The 16,854-nt window shown below is 40.7% G+C and overlaps 1 protein-coding gene across 1 annotated transcript; it reads right to left on the bottom strand.

The window, feature by feature from the left end:
• Window positions 1-913: 913 nt before the first annotated feature.
• On the bottom strand, window positions 914-16,511 carry REEP5 (receptor accessory protein 5). Its single transcript, XM_068176828.1, has 5 exons — window positions 16,325-16,511; window positions 16,124-16,217; window positions 7,678-7,816; window positions 2,939-3,107; window positions 914-1,578 (listed from the first exon to the last, which is right to left on the bottom strand). Exons 1-5 carry the CDS (start codon window positions 16,440-16,442, stop codon window positions 1,529-1,531), a joined length of 570 nt encoding a protein of 189 aa, XP_068032929.1. The 5' UTR covers window positions 16,443-16,511; the 3' UTR covers window positions 914-1,528.
• Between the last annotated feature and the right edge of the window lie 343 nt (window positions 16,512-16,854).

Genomic DNA, 16,854 nt, shown 5'->3' with positions numbered 1-16,854 from the left:
CAAAGCCTAAATTTTTTTCATTTATGACACTTTTACATCCTCTCTTATAAAACATATCTCTCCAGGTTAAAACTGACCTGCTGAGTTGCACTGTGTGCTTCACTCTTTTGCAGTTCTTGCATCTGAAAATTTAAAATGAATGTTTATACAACAATTTGTTGCAGAAAGTCAGAAGTGTTCAAAACTTTATTTTATGATTAAGTCTTTAGAATTCAAGATTGTGTACTGGAAATAATTTTTATCCTATCAAAAGCTTAAGTTTCCTTTCTGCATGTTCTGTGAGCTCAGAATGGCCGTAACCTTACTCTAGGCTTTAAAGAAATGTCAGCATGGAGATGAAAACATGGAAATTTCAGTAATTCATGCCTAATTAATGAATGTAATCGTTTTTGTTGAAAATATCACAGTGTGAAAGAGTACAGATACAAATCTAAGGAAAAAAAATTTTTTTTTTACACTGATTGTAAAAAACTCCTTTATTTTCTTAGCAACTTTGGTTGCACTCCTATTGATTGGTCAGGAATATATCAAGTAACAAAAGCATCTCCACTCAGGAAGTTTAAGTGCTTATAGAAAGTTGTTCTTAGTATAGTCAGAAGAGATTTCAGACCTTTATGAGCAGAAAAAGCTTGTGGGAGTTGTGGTCTGTCCCCGTAATGATGTAATTCTGGGGACTGACATCCAAGGCAGGTGCTACTTCAGAAGGAATTCAGGAAAAAATGTTTGTAATGGTACCACTCCTTAGCTAAAGGTGGCTTGTGCTTTTGAGCGTGATCTTAAAAAGCACTCTTTGAACAATTTTGGATAACAACTTGTTTTAGCAAGAATAGGCAAGAAGTTGTACTTCAGTCAGGCTGTGTTAATCTTGTGAGATTTAATGCATCTATATCTAGCAAATCACTTCAGGACAATATAAGCTTGATTACGCCAAGAAAGTTATTCTTTCCTATACTTAGTATCCATCCATTTAAGAATACACACATTGTACCAAATACGATGTTACAACAAAACATGCAACAGTGAATAATCTCTATAATCAGGTGCCTAGAACATGTAATTTCACAATTTACAGCTTTAGTGGTGGGGAATACATCCATTATGCCACCTCTAACAATAATTCCCTGTATATTCAAGAAGATCCATTCAGAATTTTCCCTATGAAATAGCTTTGTGCTACCAGATGCACCACAATCAAAGTGTTAAGAGTAATTTCATAGACAAAGAGACAACTAAAGTGCAGAGCCTGAGGGATATATACTTTTTATTTATGTTACTGCAGAAAGAGATTACTGAAAGTCTTCTGCATGAAGATGAATAAAATATTTTCATTAAGCTTCAGATGCTGCCCACTGCATTGCTTTTAAATAAAAATGCATACTCTCTATCAGTCACAGCAAAGTAGTAAGTAAACTTACAGCACATTCCTTTAATATATCAAAATGTTTCCAAGGCAGTATTATTAAACTTATACCACAGTCCCCAGTAACATCAAGCTGCAAAAAGGAGGTGGTAGGGAAACTTATCCAGTTTAAGTGCTCTTCTTTTCTTCACCCAGCAAGTTTACTGTTGCTTTCTTGGCTGCAGGAAAATAAAATCAAGTTTAGTCATAGGCCTACAGACAAAGTGGGTTATCAAATGCTCTCAAACTGAATGAAAAAATATTTCCTTTTACTCACAAGAGAACACAGAAGAAAATCATAGCTTTTGTATACACCTAGATATAGTGATAAAACTTATCATAAAAACATTTTAAAAATAAAACATAAGTAAGAAGCAGTACAGTAACTATATTATTGTTAAAACAGGGCTCTTCATAGTGTTAAGGACATACAGGTTTGCAGCAAGAAATACACCATAATGATAGAACAGGCTTGGAATAATGCTAGTATTTGTGTATGCATGGTCACTTAAAAAAAAGGCTGTTGTTTTATTTTAGTGGTTTTGTTTTGTTTGTTTTGTTTTGTTGTTGCTGTTAGGTTTGTTGAGGTTTTTTGGTAGAAATCTTTATATATCAAAACAGGGAAAAGAAAGAATAAGTGATGAAATAAGGGCAGGAAAATCCCAAATGCAACATCGAAGGACATTAATTAAGGTACATGCCTAACAAGAAGGACTTGGAAAGAATTATGCAGCAAAATTTCCAAGAATAGTTGAGCAAGGCAGATCTTTTAAGCAGACAGGAAAGTTGCTAAGATGAAATGAGGCTGCACGTATTGTTTGGTGGAAAGGAGCATTAAGATGCTTTGAAATAGCATACAGATAAAATTCCTTTCAAGTGAAACATAAAAAAACCTTTATTTTAGCTACTTAATACATCTCCTTCTCTTATTCATAAAATCATCATCAGGTATTTTAGAATGCAAGGTTTCACTACAGAATGCAAGGAAATAAAAAACTTAAGCAATCTACAGCCTGTTACAATACATAAAAATAAAACATAAGTAATTCCTTTAAGAGGGAGGAATCCTTTGACCTCCAGAGGAAGGAAAATTGCAAAAACATATACATGGGAAAACTGCACTTTCCACGTTGCTGTGTATTGTTGTGAATTGTTTACTGCACAACTGGGAGCCCCTCTATACTACCAGGTATTTAAGGGAGTATTTTAGGAGATATGAGGATACACTAAAATAGTAACTGTATTTATGAAAGTTATGTCTGGACCTGCCTCCAGAAAGAATGTTTTTAGTGGTGTGTATGATGGAAAGACACAAAAACAATTCAATTTGTTCCATCCATTCTAGCCTAACTGCAATTCTAGAAAGCAAGATCCACTGCAGCCCCCATTTCCCAAACTTAACTTCTCCATTATAATTTATGTTGTCTTCTTGCAATTTATTTTTGTTTCCTCCAAATGATGAATATTAAGTGCAGTAATAAGAGCTCCCCAGTGCAATTCCCCATACTTGCTGTGACCAGTGAAGGGCCTTTTGCTCACCCTCTTTAGTGATGGTGTCTGCAGTCTCTGCAGCCTTGTCTTTCAGGTCCTGCACAACGCTGTCCAGCTGGGCCTCATGCTTCAGGAAGAAGGGACGGATAATCCTGTGGTAGAGAAACTCTGCCCCATTGGAAGGGCTTGGAGCCATGCACCACAGCAGGAAGCCACACTGTAAGAATGAGAACATCGGCCTGAGTGGATGGACTCATGAGTAGGAGACAATGTGCCTTTCCTAAGTGCCACAGAACTGAGCACATTGAGAACAGTCCCTGTGCGGTCAGGGCTCCAGGAGGGTGCACACCAGGACAGCTACATACAGTCAGTCTTTACACTGGAATTATTTCATGGATAGTGTAAGGACAAAGGAGGAGGGCTGCAGCAGTAAATCTAATCTGGTGTCAGGGGTATCAAGACTACATGCACTTTTTTTTTCCTCTTTAAGGTGGAACTATAAAATCTGGCTACAAAAACATCAGTGTCTCTCAGTATTTCTAAAACATATGGCACAGGCCTCACTGAATGTCTAGGTCCCTAAATGACCTCAATTCAGCCAAAACACATCCCTCTCCTCTCTGCCTGCCTTGAAAACACAGTGGGGGAAAGAACAGGATTGTGTGTACCCCAGAGGTAAATTGACAAGGAGGAGAGAATAAACCCAAGCTACACACAGGGCACAAAGAAGAGTCATGCTTCTGGATTACAATTTAGGCATAGCTTTTAGAGCACCATCTGCTCTCCAGAAAAATCAAACACCACAGTGTGGGGTCATGTTTCTGCATCTTACAAAAGGGAACTGGAAAGACAGTTATTACATGTACTACAAATTCCTGTCTTTACGACTGAAGCACTTTTATTTGGTTTCAGTTTCACTGCCATACACCACACAAAGACACTCATGCAGAGCAAGATGAAACATTTAAGGGACAGGGAGTGACATAAACTAAATCTGCTTGAGCGATGAAAATACATATAAAATTATTTTACAGGATAAAACAGCAACAAAATTAAGTACATTTTCTCAGCATTTGTATCATTCTTTCTGTACACAAATAGTACAGTATTATTCCATGTCAAAAGCCTCTCCAGGAAATGAAGGGATAACAGCTTTTCTCAGACTACTCTTTCCTGAAACACAAAACAAAACAACCTCAGCCTCAAAACATGCCTTGCTTTCATGTTAGACAGGATTCCATATTTGAGGATTTCCACACATTTCTGGGCAGAAAGGAAACAAACCACACAGTCTTCTTCAAGCAAGGCCTACAAATATTTTGGAACATGTCTCCTCTGTTCCTTCCCAACAAGGTATACTGAGACTGAATGTTCTGTATGTTCTGTTCTTCACATCTGTAAAATTTTGGCTTTGCCTTCTCTGCAGTGCCAGACCAATTTACCATCCTTCTGGGTAAGGATTAAGCTTTCTTCTTTAAACTATTTCATCCTGGTGTCAAAACAGAATGACTGAAAGGAATGTTTGCCCAGAACAGAAAGAAAGGTTTTTTAAAGTAAAGTGTTCACCAGAGAGATTGGCCCATCAGGAAAATTCCAATGAACTAAAACAAATAATTCAACATGCAATAAAATCTGGCACCAGTAAAAAGCAACTGATGAATTATTAAGTATGGTCAGAGAAAATAAAGGCAAAAAATGGCTTTATCAATATAAACACTGATTTTCAAAAGCTTCAATTCTTTTGAACTTAATATAACAGAAAGACTACATGGTGCTATCTTATGTTATCTTTCATTAAAAGCTGAGAAGTACACTGACTTGATTTCCTATTCAAGAATATCTGATCAATTACTGAAAATTACTTCTCCCACAAAGCTGTATAAATATCTCAACTTCTACATAAAAAAGTTAGCTCTCCTTTGTTTTAGAGAAATCCCTCAAATGTGAGTCCAACTTCCTCTAAAACCAAAAGAAATTGAAATTTCCCTTTCCTTGCCTAAGAACAAAATTAGTAATTTTGATTTGACAGCTTTGTCCCACTCCAGTTGAGAAAAAAGTAATTAGAGATTTGTTCTCAAATACTTGTTACTTTTGAATTGTACTGAAACAGATGTTTATATGCATTTTCTATTGGACACACAGCAAAGTTGAGATTCTCACTCTTTTCAAAGCTTGAAAATGTTAGACTGCTAACTTAGTTTATTTTACCCCCATCTCTTGTGAAACTGAAGTGACATAGGCTAGTTCACTAACTTATTTGAAAATAAAGAGGGCTGTAAGAAGTTCCAGCAAGCTCTGAGTGGTAAAATTGTTAACTGGAAAAATAAAAATCCAAGCCCAAAATATATTCTTTGCAACCCTCCAGACCAGACAGTTTAGGGAATAGAATTCACCTGAGCTCAGTCTGGATCACTTGGACCTGCTCCTAGCAGCTGTTTTTGCCCTGGCAGCACCAATTTTGTTCAGATATAGCATTACAGTATTTCAAGGTAGAGCCATTAGTGGAGTAAGAAGTCCTCTCACTCCCACCACCAAGAATACTCACAAAATGATAAACTCTGCTGCTTTTACTGGATACTGTACTCTAATACCTGAATGCCACAGAAATCTTTAAAGCTTGAACAGAAATATTTAAAACCAAATCATATACAAAAGAAATTATGAGCTGCATGCATGTCCTGTGCTTCAGAGATAAAAAATGTAAGCAGATAAATGAGAAGTGAGCATTACCAAAAAAAAAAACCAAAAAAAAACCAAAAAAAAACCAACCAGCAGCTCATAAAATCCAAGAAAAAGCCCATAAAATAAAAAAAAAAGTCATATGGAGAATAAAAGTCCATACAAACATAATAAAGTATTTAAAGGAGTTCTTTAACATTCCTTTCTCACACCTATAAAATTTTCTAGTCTGCTGAAAACTTTAATGTCGCAGAGTCTAAACTCTAGATTTTGGGGACTCTGGAAGCAGTGGTGCTCAATGTTTCAGCCATGTACATGAACGTGTTTTGAAATACTGAGCAACTAAATCTCAGTCTGGAGTGGAAGCTACAAGCGGTATCAAATAGATGTGACTACACAAATTTAGCACATCTTGAGAATAAAAGCAAGCTCAAAATTTTCATGAATGACATATCTGGGCTTCTACTTCATGAAAGAGATATGGAGACATCATAACTACCCTCCAAGAGGTTTTAGTTCATAGATGGAATGAAGTGTGGAAGCTGCCTGATTCCTCCTTCTCCTCCTGTGGAGTAACCTCCATCTTTCCACCCATTCAGCAACACTTTCTGATTCTCAGCCAACACCTGCCTGCCTTTGTATAAACCTCTCATACCAACCACTACTGAGAGCAAACACTTGGCTTCTATGTGCCTTCTGCAGCTATCAAAGAAAGCTGTGTATTGGCATAATTCCTTGTGCTTGCTTTTACAGAACTGAGAAAAGTGCCTTTCCCTTGATTACAACACTACATGTAATTGTGGCATTCCTGATACCATTTTATCAGAGCCATTTGTAGTCGTTATTTGGAAATTCAACCTGAATTTCAGTCGTGAGCTCTTCAGAAAGAGAGCTGTGGTAGCATGAAGAAACCACTGCAATATCTTTTTCCATTGAGAATTTAGAAAAGAAGCTCTGAAAATCCACTGTATGAATTCAGAATTGTGAGCATACACCACTACAGCTGATGGATTAAAGTACAAGGTGTCCACATGATTGTCACAGTTGAGGCTTGTTAAAGACTGAAAGGAACAAGGCAGACATGTAAACCAGATGTTGCAGTCAAATTTTGTCTATAAAATATGGCATTTCCTGGAAACAGCTTTTGACATTGTCAGGTCTTATAATTAAAATATTAAATTACCCCACCACAATAGCTAGCAAGTAAATTGTTTTAACAACTTTGGTGGGACTAAACCAGGCTAACAAAACGAAAGAGAAGGAAGAGAACAGCCCACTGAACCAGAAAATTGGTAACAGTTCTTTGAGATAAAGAGCAAGCTCTGCAGCAAGCTAGAAGGTCTCTTACCCAACAGCATACAGAGTGATCAGCTATTTCCTAGACAAATTTAACATGTTAAAGTTGACTGAAACCTTAGATCATAAAGCTTGGAACACATTAACCAAATAATTTCTGATAGTCAAATCACACTAAGAAATGCACGTCAGCAACCATCTCCTCTGATACCTACCAGTTTCTATCAGGAAACTGAGCTTAATTAAGAATTAAAACTGTAGGACAAATTATTCTTGTATTCCAATTTCCCTCCTTGCTCCAATAGCACAGATGTTATGACCTCCTTCATGATTTTACTCTCCACTTTTACTAATCCCCTTAAAGCAAAAATAGAATCACTCTATGGGGCTTACCATGTCATTTATCCAAATTTACCTGAGCACCAAGAGAAAGAACTGTCTCTGTTTTTTTTTTTTGTGGGTTGGTTTTTTTTTTTGTTTGTTTTGTTTTTTGTTTTGTTTCGTTTTGGGGTTTTTTTGGGTTTTTTTTTTTGGGACAGTTACAATGTCTCTTCTTCTTTCCTAAAACCCAGCAGACCTTTCCCTTCCACCTATCCCAACTTCCCCAACTTCCCCTCCTGCCTCACAAAACGATCAGATGTAAACAGATCACTTTCACAAGAGAATATTACACATAACCTGCATGTAAAAAGAAGGTGTGATCTGGGAATGATTCCAAATGAATCTGTTGTCATCTACCCATTCCTGGAGACATTAAATCAGTTTTATCGAAAGGTCCCATTTTAGGAGAGGGGTCACATGAATTAACGTACCTTTAGCATGTAGTAGAAAGGGAACCATGACAGAAAGATGTCAGAGAAGAATTCAGCTATGCTGAAAATGCCATACACAACCCAGTAAGTCAGCCACTGCGTGTCATCATCTTTGTTGGGACTTTCAATGGCCTTGATTCTGCAAGGAAAATAAATCAAGTGAGCAGAACAGTAGCATCAGTCTCGTCTATAATGATGAAGATTTTATGACTCAGATTTGTTGTTATATGTGATTCTCCATAATTGAATTATGCCAAGAAAATTAATTAACATCTATCACTCAGACAGTGTGTCAAGATCTTTGAACAGCAAAGCTTTTTCCTATATACCACATTTCAAAACTAAAAGATACTCAAGCTATTTCTACTTCTGGGATTACAAGGAGGAAAAAACCCAAACAAAACCAGTGAGCATTCTGACCTTGTTCACAAAACATTTTGAGGGACAAGAAAAGGAGGGGATAATCTTTGGCCATGGTTCCAGTTTTGGAGGTATTGTAGTAATCCTGACCAGAAGGCTACTGTACATTAGAGCATTAGTGATCCACGTAACAGATAACCTGAGTGAGCCCAGTCCTGTGAGGCACAGGATGCCAGTGATCACAACACCTTCCTGGCCTTGCCTGCACCCATCAGTGACTATCCCCCTTCTATGGCAGCCAGAAAGGAATGATGAACAGAGTTGTTGTCTTGGACGAAAAATCCTACAATATCTTAAGTTATCAAAATCTGGTAGACTTGCCTCCAGACAAGGCCCACACAGTGGGCTACATGTGGATCAGAAATTCATTCAGTGCTGCATAGCCTGGGGTTCCCAGCACCACCACTGGTAAAAAACTGTCTGTATTATTCTGTTTCTTTTACATAGTTAGCTCTAATAAATAGCATTTTAAATGTACTTGTATATGCACTAGATTCCTCTTTGAAAAAGTAAACTTATCCATAGGATTTGCTTTAAGTCCTAAGAAGCACTTATTCTACATAAGCAGAGAGAATCCAGATCCATATGCATCTGCATCACCCAATGTATTGCTCTATAAATTGATTCCTACAGGACTTGCAGAGTCTGATGTAGACTAAAGTATTAAGAACAGAGTAAAAAAACCTCTACTAAAGTATTGGGCTTTTTGCATAATGATTTAATGGGCTCTTGCTCTCCATCTTCTATGAGAATGTAGTTCAAGTTAATATAGTTTTTAAAAACAGAAACTAAAAGATGCACATGTGCTCGTTCAGTAAAAGTAGTGGAGTAGAGTTTCTGAAGCCACTAAATTCCATATTAGCACTGTAAGGAGTTTTAAACGAAAATACTAGGAAATCTAAGCCTGATAATTTCAAGCTTAAGAGCCTTCTAGACCATTTGTCCTCTCCACTTATGCTGGAGGATTAAAATCTGTAGACTCAGTTTAATGTATTTAGTTTAAATTCTTCTATCACTTTTTCCTTTAATATCAGCTGTATTGTTTCTGAAGCAGCATGTGTGAGATGTACCAGAAGTGCCAAGTTTTCTGTTAGTTTCCTTAAAAAGGCAGAGGGAGGTTTACAAGGCAGAAATCAGAGAGCTGGCCATAAGTCCATTTCCTGGTCTGTGAGTTGAGAAGTGCTATGGATTCTGTCACTTCCTAGTTCTGTAGGTCAGGGGGGAGCAGGGAGAGTTGGGGGAAATAATTCCTGTGACATGCTGCATATTTTAGCAAAAGCACTGGCAAACCCACTAAATGCAGAGGGAGCTGGCAGAGCTGCTGGAATGAATTACTTTGAAATGCAGTACAAGGATCTGATACTTAATTCATGCATTACTTCTACTGGAGTGTGAGGCTGGCCAGCAGTGTCCTGCAGTGGGAAAAACAGCAGCCCTTGCCATACCCCATCAATATGGAGATCTTACCAACACACACAGCACCAGCCCAACTGGAATATTTTCCACAGGTTTTGCAACAGCAGGTCTAATTTCTACTATTCCTATCATCACAGGCAGCCCTAGTCCAAGCAGTCTCAAAGGCAGTGACAACTCCAGCTGCTCCTACTCCCACTGTTAAAGAACTTATTTTCCACGTCCACACCTCTGAAGTATGCTAGTATGACCAGGTGAGGGGGCTGTACAAAAACAGCCCCTGGACACCACAGAAGTTAGGAAAGAGAGCTATAGAGCTATTTTCAATGTGTGAAACTGCACTTCTGGAGGGAAAGAAAAAAGCACACGGATGAGTAGGGATGTTAGAATGGTGCATAAATGGTGAATAAATGGCAAGAAACCAATTGCAAAGTTTCTCACTGTTAAGGAAAACTTGCTGTAGAGGCTCACCATGTGAATTCTGCTGACAATTTCTCCATTAGAGGCTTAGAAGAGAAGGCTTATATTTCCACAACAAAGTATCCTAGCTTGGCATTTGTGAGAAAATACTTTTTGCAGTTAACCTGCCAGCAGTCTTCATGTTTTTCAGTCACCATATATGGATTTAAGGGAGCATTGTTTCGTTTTCCTTTTTAACATTATTAAAATCATCTCAGTAACCACAAAAATCAGTTTTCATTTTAAAAAAAGCAAAAAAAAAAAAAAAAGCTTAGAATCTCCAATTATGTGGCAAAAGGCAGATGGCATATCACTGTGTTAATGGGCCACATTCTATTAGCTTCTCTCCTCTGGAAACAAATGGCCTTTGAGAGCTCCTAAATGCAGTACCATGGGTGTTCTGCCTTTGAATATTCACCATCTGCTGCTGTAGTTCCTTAGGGGATACATGAACAACAAGCTTTCACTGTCAGACAGCCACAAACAGCAGCACTACAAGTAGTCAAAGCCCCATCAGATTTAGCCAGCTGATGTACACAGCATTAAATCCACACGTGGCTGTTTTCTTACACACTGTAGGGAACAGCACACCTCCCCTCCTTCTGCAGTGGTCTGATATTGGTGGGCAAGGTCAAGGGCAGCAACCTACCACAGCCAGCAGGGAACAGCCACGTCAGCTCAAATTGCTCCTGTGGGCCATGGCTCCAGTCCCAGTCAGGGAGGGAGGGAGGGAAAAGCAGGTTACAGCATGGCCATCAGTGACTGAAAGTTTTAACTGAAGTCAAGGAAAGTAAGTATTTTATAAATATCCTGCTTTGGAATGGGGAGTGTGTCCCTCAGATGAGAGAGGGAAATCCAGCATAACATGTTCCTGTTGAATAAAAGGGCAAAAGTTACCTCCATCCCTTGCTAGTTACACACTATTTCAATAGCAAGTCACAGAAAATAGTACTTGTCCAAGAACAAGAACAGTAATTTATGCAGAATATCTGAACAGAGAGGGATTTTTATCCATTTATAACTACACTCTTTTCAACATTGAGAATCACACCATAATTAAACGTAGTCTTCCAAGTTATTCTAGAGGTATGATCCTGGTGTAATGCCCTGTACAATTAAGCTTAGGAGAGACATCATAGACATTACTTCAACCCAAGAACACTTCATTCTTCTCTAGGTCACCAATCAGGCAGGCTGATATTCAAAATGCAATCTCCATCAATAAGTGAAAAGTTACAGGCCAAGAGGTACTGACACTATATTCTACTTTAGGATTGCCTTCTTATAAATTATTTCTGTGTTGCAAGAATAAATAAGTCAGTCTCATGAACACATTATATTAAGATTTTCTAAGAAATGAAGGACCATCCAAAGACAATAGCTTCAGATTTTAAAAAATTATACTGTTTTGTCTAGTGCTGATCTAAATTCCACCTTAGTTATGCAAAATAATTACACATCCCAAAGGATTTGTTATACTGCTTCATCACTAACTGCAGAGGACTTTAAATAGAGCCTCAAACAACTACTTACAGTAGTTCTGCACCTTGGAGGTAAAAGCAATCACTAGGAACAGCTCCAGTAGTCTGGAGAGTAAATATCACAGCTCAGTAACTTTGGTCAGCTGCCTGACCAAGAGTGAAAATGACCTGCTGTGGGCCAGCACTGTGATGGATGGGGAGCCAAGAGAAACTTCATTTTCAGCCAGATCGGTTCCCCAGTAACCCTGCTAGCTGGTGGTGCCAAGAGGGAAGGGTGGAGGTTGTCACATTCTGTAGTAGCCCAGGGCTCCCATCCATGCTGTACTTACAGTCAGAGCACTGGCTCAGCTTTGACCATGTGCATCCTAAAATCAGTCAAACTTTACCCTAGATCAAGTGTGGTTACTTATCCTGTTACTGATAGTAACAGACACTGATCTAATTTTACTAAGTTGCCAAGTGGAGTTCTTTCACTTAGAGCATCTGACTAATTTCAACAAAAAATCAGCTCTTTCCCAAGAAGAGACTGTTGCTCCTCAATTAGCTCTGGCATAACAAATCATTTGTTACAGTAAATTCACACATATAGTACTCACAGGCTAAGTTATGAGTTTGGGGTGGGGGTTTTACTGAGCTGAGTCCATATGTGGGAGGCAGAAATAAAGAAATGCCAAATTTTATTGCTGTGGTCTCATGTGAAGTGATCACCCTTATCCCTGCCATTTACAAGGTGAACCTGAGGATTCTTGTATAAATAAAGTTACAGGTTCAAGGCAAAAGATCAGTCTCTATTAAACCCAGTGGTTATGTTGTAGCTGAGAAAGACTAGACCATTTTGTGCATCCTTCCTTCGGTTTTCTGGTCAGTGCTATATGAAGTGAGTAGGTAGGCATATTTGTCATACCCTTAGCCAAGCGCAAGTTTGGGTTTGGTTTTTCTTCATTTAACTTAAAAACCCATGAAATCACCTACACTTCTAGAGCTTATATGCCTACTGGTCTGCCCCAACTCTTTACAGCAGATCATAAAGTAATTTACTTCTAGCTACCTATCCAGACACCCCCACAGAATCAACACTCCACTGCACACAAACTTCCTTAGCTTGGTGCCTCCCTGTCATCCGCATGTCAGACTCATCCCGGCAGGCTGCCTCCCTGACATCCCACATCATTTCAGTGACACAAGTACCTGTGCCTTTGAATTCGCTTTATCATTTTGGCTTCTACATTTCTATCCACCACCTAAAAGCCTTCTGCTTTCCATCTTTCTTCCTCCTCAATAACTGCAACAGAAGTCATGCATTTGCAGATATAGAAAAGATCTTCCTGCCAACTGCACTTACACAACTTCTGTGATTTAAGTCTACCAGTTCCCCCCCTCACAATTTTGAGGATCTAGCAGAAGGGATCAGAAAAACTCACCAAGGATAGCAAGGGAGGGTTTCACTGACCATGCACAGACAGATTATTATTAAGAAGACACCAAAAAGCTACATGACAGTAGTACAAAAGGCTCTAACTGTGTTTCTTGAAAGGAAATGGGGACTGAGGCAGCAAGAGGAGTACATGCCATTTTGCCCACCCATGGAGTCCTACAGCCTACACACTAACTCAACACAAAGCTAGATTCCTGAAACAAAGCTGGGGAAAAAAGCGGGCATCCTCTCATTTCACTGCACTCTGCTCATTCTTGGCCTGCTCCCTTCTGGAACAAGTATTTGTAGGGCCAACCAATGAGTTAGTTCCCCAGTTCTGACTCAGGTCGATGCCAGCTTCCCCAAAACAAAATCCCACATAGATGTCGGCTCTTCTGCTGTGATTAAGATGTGTTAGTGCCTCAGTTCAGAATAGACCCATCTGTATGACAAACACTTTTACATTTTTAACATATATGTAAGATATGGAAGTAAAATCAAAATTTCCGTACTGTTATCAGAGTATTACACTCCCTGAACCTAAACACTTGCTTTCTTTAGAAAGGAAAGCACATTATCTGTCCAAATGACTGCTTAGATGTCTTTTAAACGTGGCACTCTAAAACCTAAAAACCAAAAAGTGAGTATGCTTGGAGGAACTGATTTGGCAGGACATATAAAAAAAAATAAAAATACCCGGTTTAGTGTCTGAAGCCCCAGATTATTAGGCACAAGAGAAAATAGCACAAGTGCAGACAGATTTGAAAAAATTCCACTTATATTTATACTGGGCATTGTGAATCTGGCTAGATATGTCAGCTCTCTCAAATCATATTTATAAAGCAGCAGCAGAGCATTATTTCTGAACCTTGGCACATCATGCATCATTTTTCATGAAGGAAGAAAGTAAACATTTGCCTTTAAAATTGTTAAGAGAAAGGAAATTTACTGTCCTAGTTCTCAAGAAATACATAAACAATTTAATCTTTTCTAAATAACTGTCACCAAAGAAAAGCAGTGTTCCTGTTTTAAAGGTATGAAAGAGGAAAAGGAACTAGGAGAGAGACTCAAGACACCATGACAATATTCAAGCTTCAGCTGAGTGTTTATACTTCTCTACAATCAATCCAGATTGTTCCTTGCTAGTAAAATACCATGAGTAACATTTACATAGTGAAAACAACTAAAGTGAAGTAACAGCATAAAAGTAGTCAAAGCAGAGAGAGGCATTATTGTACTGTACTGCTTTTCTCCCTTTAAGACACTAATAATAAGTTCAGACATTTTACTGCCCAAAACTATTTTCATCTTCTCAATTTTTAAACCAAGCATGACAGCACTTAAGAAATTTCCAATCCTTTGCACACATTTCTTAGTCATCAAAGGCTCCCTTCCTGCTTGCACTCTAATTTTTCCGAGGCAGTTAACCACCACTAACTATGGGTGGAGCTACATATGAACATGCTAGCTCTGGAAAGTTTAGAGAAGTGGTGAAAATGCTGGCAATGGTATTTATGCACTTGCCAATGCTCACTTTTTCCATCTCTAGCCTGATTACTGCCTTGTGCAGTTAAAGCTTGCTAGAAGTTTAAAAAGTTGCGTCTATCACCAGTGGCAAACTTTTCAGTACTGGTCTACTGCAACCACAAAAGCCTGAAAATTAAGTATTAGATTTCAATTTAAAATTATTTTTTCTCTTTTATCAGGTAGCACTTACAGACTTCTAAGGAATGAGAGTAAAGACTGCCTGACTTACTGGGAAACAGCCAGAGAACTACTGCTTCATTTTGCCTATGTTAAGACACAGAGGTGGGTCCTTGCTGTGACATATCATGTGGATGTACAGGGAGATTTTTGTATTGCCGAAGAAGAAATTCCTCCATGTATGAAACCACTCAAGATTTACCCACGGCAAAGCTGAAGGTGAACAAGGAGGAATAAGGAGAGAAACAGCTGTGCCTGCTTGAAGCTGTATCAGGCATTAAGCAGGGAGCTGCCCCCTCCCCTGGCACTGGTTTGCACCACAGTGATGAGAACACTGGCAGCAGTGCAGCTGCAGCTGCACCCCTTCACAGCATCTGCTTGGTCTAGCAGTTACAGCCTCCAGCACTTCTCCACTGAAATTCACACCTGCTGCACTGCACACACCACAGTGAATACACAGAATGAAAGAGACCAAGGAAAATAAACTGCAGATTTATACAAAGCCTGACAGGCAGATACCTGCACAAAACTGTCCTGGTTTCATGCATGAACAGAATTAACTCCGAGCTGAGGGTCTCTGGGTTTGCTGTGACTCCAATATATTTTCTTTCAGGAAAGCACAGTGATGCACAGTAATCAACATAACTAAAGTAACCCAGAACTGAAATCCCAGTAAAACAGATTTGGAACATGCCCATGGGTCACCCATCAGGCAGCTTGTTTGCCATTTTAAACAACTGTAAAGACTGTTGATGTCCCTTGCAGAGCACAGACACCTGTCCCACTCTTTCATGAGTGCCTTTTCTGCTGACCCACTACTTTGTCCCCGGCCATGGCAGGGTGTCTGGAACTACATGACCTTCAGGGTTCCTTTCAACCCAAACCATTCTTTGTTATTCTTTTAAACAATTCAGTTACTAACAATGGAGAAATGATACACTGAACTACTTCACAAAAGATGAAAGCAAATTAACCAAGGAAAAGTCTTTCACGCTAGAGAGGAGTTACAGCGTTTTCCTTGCCCCCACCCCCCCATCAGCGAAGCAGCTTTGGAGTAAACAGCACTCCTTAATGCACCTCTGTCTCCAGCCCATCACCCAGTACTCGGTACCAGGCATACGCCGACGATACGCCAGTGCCTCCCTGCGCCCCGCTCAACCATCAGCGCGAGTTTTAACAAACACCCTCAAAGCGGCGATCCTCCCTCCCGTACGATCCAGCTTCCCGCTGGAGATGACAAAGCTGGGAACCCAACCCCAAAGCATAACCCGCTACAGGAACTGGTTATCAAGTGTGGAAATCATTCAGCGTCTCCCATCTGTAACTCCTGTAACTCCTGTACCACTCGCCAGACAGGAGAAGCCTCATTCTTCACCTGGCACCTGTACCTTCTCAAGGAAAGGGGTGGCCAGCAAAACCAACACTTTGGAGCACGGTCCCGGAATGCCACCCCAGAGACTCGGCAACGCCGCAAGCGATGCGATTTTGCAACCACATCGAAGGGTGGCACCCGGAACCATCGCGTGGCGCAGGAGGCAGGAGTCGCGACACTCACGAGACGTAGGCGGGGTAGGCGAAGCCGATGAGGTTGCAGAGCAGGGACGCGCCGTATCCCACCACCAGGTACACGGCCACGATCCCGAGGATACCTGAGGAGAGAGCAGAGAGCCGTCAGCGCCCGAGGGACCGGAGCGAGGAGGCGCAGGCAGGGCGCAGCCGCCCGCGGGGAGCCGGCGGGACGGCGGCCGGGGCTCACCGGTGGCGATGTAGGTGCGGCTGATGCCTGTCTTGCTTTCGATCCGCTCGAGTACGGCGGTCATGCAGTTCTTCTCGTGTAAGAAGCGGTCGAACCGCTGCCGCATCGCCGCGGTCATGGCGCTGGTGCCGCCCGCTCCGCGCCGCAGCCCCGCGCTCCCCGCGGCCGAGCGCAGGCGCCGCCCCGGCCCCCAGCGCCCATCCCCGTGGCGCCGCGCCCGGGGGCGGTGGCGAGCGGCTGGGAACCATCTTCCGCCGGCTGCCGGCCCGCTCCGAGTCCTTCCCTTCGCGAAATGGAGGTCTGAGGCCGCGCCCCGCCGGGCCAGACCCGGTTACCAGGCCCAGGGCGGAATACAGCACCGGGCGCGGTGCGCGCAGCCGATGTCCGCCGGCGGCCTCCCGCCCTTCTTGCCCCGCTGGCAGAGATAGATTTTTAATCCTGGAGAGGGGCCAGGGACATAGATCCCTGCAAGGATGGTGCGTCTTGTTCAAGTAATCAGACAAGACCCCTGTGTCAGAGATGGCAAGGAG

Source organism: Anomalospiza imberbis, chromosome Z (genome assembly GCF_031753505.1).
Source record: "Anomalospiza imberbis isolate Cuckoo-Finch-1a 21T00152 chromosome Z, ASM3175350v1, whole genome shotgun sequence".
NCBI lineage: Eukaryota > Metazoa > Chordata > Aves > Passeriformes > Viduidae > Anomalospiza > Anomalospiza imberbis.
This window is presented reverse-complemented; position numbering and strand designations above follow the sequence as displayed.